The 4,294-nt window shown below is 40.7% G+C and overlaps 1 protein-coding gene across 1 annotated transcript; it reads right to left on the reverse strand.

Moving 5' to 3' along the window:
* Positions 1–219: 219 nt before the first annotated feature.
* On the reverse strand, positions 220–2,582 carry LOC133896421 (protein DCL homolog, chloroplastic-like). Its single transcript, XM_062337021.1, has 3 exons — positions 2,202–2,582; positions 1,959–2,073; positions 220–579 (listed from the first exon to the last, which is right to left on the reverse strand). The coding sequence occupies exons 1-3, from the start codon at positions 2,468–2,470 to the stop codon at positions 415–417; spliced, it is 549 nt and encodes a 182-aa protein (XP_062193005.1). The 5' UTR covers positions 2,471–2,582; the 3' UTR covers positions 220–414.
* Positions 2,583–4,294: the final 1,712 nt, after the last annotated feature.

Consider the following 4,294-nt stretch of genomic DNA (forward strand, 5'->3'; position numbering starts at 1 on the left):
TTGTGTTGCTCAAAGTTCGAATAAACGTCGCGGTTGCATTGGTATGTGTTGCAAAAGGTGCCTTGCAAGGGTTTACAAGACTGTTAGGTTCAATAGTAATTTCCTATGACAAAGTGCCTCATCATATCGGCTGCTTCTGAAGCATTTTGTGGACTCTGCCGTTTCTGAATTATTAGGAGCTTATATACGTCTACAATCACCTATTCACATCAGCTCCTCTGAACCATTTAACCTTGCATGCATTCCTTGATAAAATGCAAAGGTTTCTATGTTAATGTGCCCATGCTCTACATATTTCGGTTATACATGCAAACTAGGAAGTGAGAAACAAACCAACAGACCCTGAGGCTCAATAATTTACAGAAGCTATTCTGAAACTCATAAATACCATTGTATAACTGATTACAGTTTCCTTCATGTTCGCTTGAAATGTTCTCGTATAAATCTCTCAGCATGGGACGGATACTTTTCTCGGATGTATGCACGGAGGCACTTCTGGTATGAGAAATCAATCCAAACACCATCCGTGCGAACAACAAAAAGGCATCTTGACTTCCTGAACTCAGGGTGCCTATCAACCTTGAAAGACGATCCAAGTTAGAGAATCAATTTCATTTACAGTTTTGAATTATAAGTATAAACTTGGATTTTGCCGTCAAGGATACCATATATAAAGTATGTGTAAAGTGTCCTAAACCTATTATATTCTAGAGTAATTTCGCATAAGATAGAATTTACTCCCCCAGCTCTTCAGATCCAGTACAAAAGCTTCATAATACAGTAAACTATAAGCAAAAAAATATTTTGGCTGAGAAAATGCATCCACTCCATGGAAGCAATCATGTAATCATTATTGTCGTACAATGGCAATGACTATGTCCCCACTATGATATAAATGCCAATGCCAATACACAGTATCGCTTGAACCTGGAAGGAAGATGAATTTTAATATAGAATCAATCCAATTCATTTTAGGATGCCCTCATAAAAACCCATTTTAGAAACGGGTTTTATCTCGTCTTACATAACGAGTTTATGTGAGCACTTCCCATGGGCAGAGGCTGAGTCTACAGAAGTGAGGGAGTTACTGCTCATACGGGCAAATGAGCATACCCAACCAGTTCTCTTTTTATATAGTTTTGCAGTTCTCATAGTTCTAATGATTGAGTTGAATGGATAAAATTAAGAACCATTTATGAACCGGAATTCAATTGGCTTATCATAAGCTGGAATAACATATTGGTTATTACTACTACTATTATTGATTTGATCTGATCAAAATGTCAGCAAATAGCCTTGGTAGCATATGATGTAATCGATGCAGGAATGTAATACCAAATTGTCATGAATTGGGATATTTGAAGGAGGATTAGATAGCAAAAGATAACCGTGGTGAGCAATGGATGTGGCCCTAGACCTTTTCGGCACGGCTTATGAGCTGTGGTCGGCTACCACACTAGCAAGCAGGGTTGAAGGAGACTGCGATTCAATCAACGCGGCTTAATGCCGCCCTTAACGAACTTGACTTAGACTCCACCTAAAGATAACTTTCCACCTAACTGACGATAAAATCTTTAACAAACTCAATCTAAACTTAACTAACTTGACTCTAGGCCAGGTCCACCGAAGATACGGCGCCCTTGGCCACCTTCTTCCTGCACCTAGAGTAGGTTATACCCCTACACACATGACAAAGTTTTCAACAGTGAGATGACTAGTCGACTGTGTCAACCACAGTCTGATAAGCGGCAGCACAAATCATATAATCTAAGGCCAAACCAAGCAACTGAAAGAAAACAGACCCAAAAAGAAAATAACTAGTATTGTACAAGAAGTAGTAGATTTGCAACAATGTCAATCATTTTGTTAAGATTTAGGTAAGTCTCTAAGGCGTGCCATTTATAATTCCATGTTTTCAACACAAAATCAACAATAGGTGGTAGTAGTGGCTCACTCACCATTATAGCATCAAGCCCACAGCCTATCTTGTCCTGCGCGTGTGGATGGTACGCGAGGAGCTTCTCCACGACGACATCTTCGTCCTTTGGGCAGAGGCATTCGCCGTCTCCGTATCTGCTCGAACGCACGCAGTTTTGTTAGAAGGCAAGAAGGAGGTCTCGATTTGGGCAGATGCATTTTCATCCAAGTTCACTGCAACTGCAACTGCAACTGGGGAGGGGTGGACCGAGAAAGGGGCCCACCTGTCGGAGTGGAGGATATCCTTGATGAGCTGGACGACGGGGTCGACGTCGCGGAGGATCTCCGCCTCCGCGGCACTCCACGGCAGCGAGGGTACCGGCGCCCACACGCCCGGGGGGTCGGCCAGCTTCGGGGCCGAGGGAGGGGGCTCTCCGGCGGTGGGAGGCCCGGAGAGGAGCCGACGGCGGCGGGGCACCGGCGCGGCCCACGGCGCGAAACGTGAGGCGCGGAGGAGGAGCGGGGCAGCGGCGAGGGTGAGGGCGGCGGCCATGCCGCCCGAGAGGGATTGGTGAGGGTGGTGTGCCAGAGCAGAGCAGAGCAGAGCAGAGGTGGATGGATGGCTGAGCTGCAACGGGTTGAGGTGAATCCGCCCCTAAAATCAATAATTCAATTCAACAGGGGTGGTGACCGAAACTGTCGATTTCAAGAGAACTGCTAATGGCATGTGGGTAACGAAAATATAAATATTAAGTGTACTGATATCAGTTACAAATTTAAGTATATAGATGTAAATGTATCATAGGAGTGTTGCTAGATGAATATGTCAGGAAAGATGTCGTAGTTTGATTTTAGATAGAATTCAAAATATAAGGAATAGATTATCCGCTAATTTTTCTTTTTATTTTTAATTTATATTCATTAATAAAACGGGTCCTATATCCGTAGCTAGTAACGAAACAGGGAGGATGAAGAATAATGGTAGATAATAAAAGTGAGTAAATTATTCAAATTTTAGATGTTTTACTATATAGGAGGAGAGTATAAGAATAAATAACGTAAGATCTAACTCATGTTTTATATAATAGAGATTAGCTGATGGCATACAACATATTCAGCTTCTCTTAGTCTTCAGGCATCAGGATTTACAAACAGGGGCGTGCTCAATTAAATACCTTAAATTTTAAATACCCTTAAAATTTGAGGTTAGCAAGACAATGCTGGGCTGATTCTGCTCATCGCTAAGAGACATACTTTCTGCTCATCGCTAAGAGACATACTTTGTCCTTACGAGGCCAGCCTAGTTGAATCCGGAGCTCGTTTAGTTAACCCCATGGAGAAATAAACTAAGGGGGATTGAGTTGATCCCCTCCCACTATCCAATCTCCTCCCACTTGTCAAAGATTAATCTCTTGTTTGATTGCCATTTCGGGATACACGTGACCAAAAAATGTAGAAAAATATTAAAAGTTTTAAACACTATGCCTAGTTTATTCTGAACTACATGATTACTATGCCTAGTTTATTCTGAACTACATGATTCATCAATAACTGCACTACGGTAGAAACACATTGGACTGTCTTGACTTGTTAACAATCACATATATAAACAATTTTAGAGCTCAAAACATATCAGACCAAAATTGAACAGCCATTCAAATCCACCACTATTGGTTTTATTATTTTCTGAAAGTTTTTTATAGCTGAAAGACAAAAAAAAAAACTATGAAGCTTTCTAAGACCATCAAATTGCTACTACGCCATGTGCGAGGTGGTCACCAGAGTACTGACCCATCTTCATCTACTGTATGAGTTGTTCCTGAAACGTCGTGGAGAAATCAATTGATCATCCACTGCAATCAAACATGATCTGATTACACATTTTTCTAAAAAATAACAGCTCTTTTAGGTAGAAACCATACAAGAAGTAATCATTGTTAGTAATAGTATAAAACTAGAAGGAAAAACTATCTACAAATAAGTAACATGCTCAAGAAGAGAGCCACTGCATAAATTGTAGAGCTGCAAGTAGAACTGTGCAAATGCTACATTTCACATTTTAGAAGACAAAGCAAGCATTCTCAAAATAAACTGAAGTGTGGCACAACACAAGTTTGCATTTCTGAACTAAAGTACACAAGAAGGAAAACACTATTCATTCCTTTGTATGTTGCCAAACACTAATTTTCCAATGACATCAAGAACTTGTCACCAAACCCATAAATTCAGAAAAGAAGGCAGCAATAGATGAGTTCTAGCTATTGACAAACTCTACACCATGATCTTTAGGAAAACAAGATGGTTGTAAACAAAATTTCTACAAACTATTTGTGTGTATGCTGCTATCCACTATTTGTGGGTACAATTGCTGATGTAC

The sequence above is a fragment of the Phragmites australis genome, chromosome 16, assembly GCF_958298935.1.
Source record: "Phragmites australis chromosome 16, lpPhrAust1.1, whole genome shotgun sequence".
Classification (NCBI taxonomy): Eukaryota; Viridiplantae; Streptophyta; class Magnoliopsida; order Poales; family Poaceae; genus Phragmites; species Phragmites australis.

Bases quoted from the DNA above. Each gene is read 5' to 3' on its own strand.
- LOC133896421 (XM_062337021.1), bottom strand. From the start codon at position 2,470: ATGGCCGCCGCCCTCACCCTCGCCGCTGCCCCGCTCCTCCTCCGCGCC. The intron at 2,074-2,201 runs GTGGGCCCCTTT...GCGTTCGAGCAG, and splicing joins GATATCCTCCACTCCGACAG to ATACGGAGACGGCGAATGCC. The intron at 580-1,958 runs GTGAGTGAGCCA...TCGTCTTTCAAG, and splicing joins GTGGGCTTGATGCTATAATG to GTTGATAGGCACCCTGAGTT.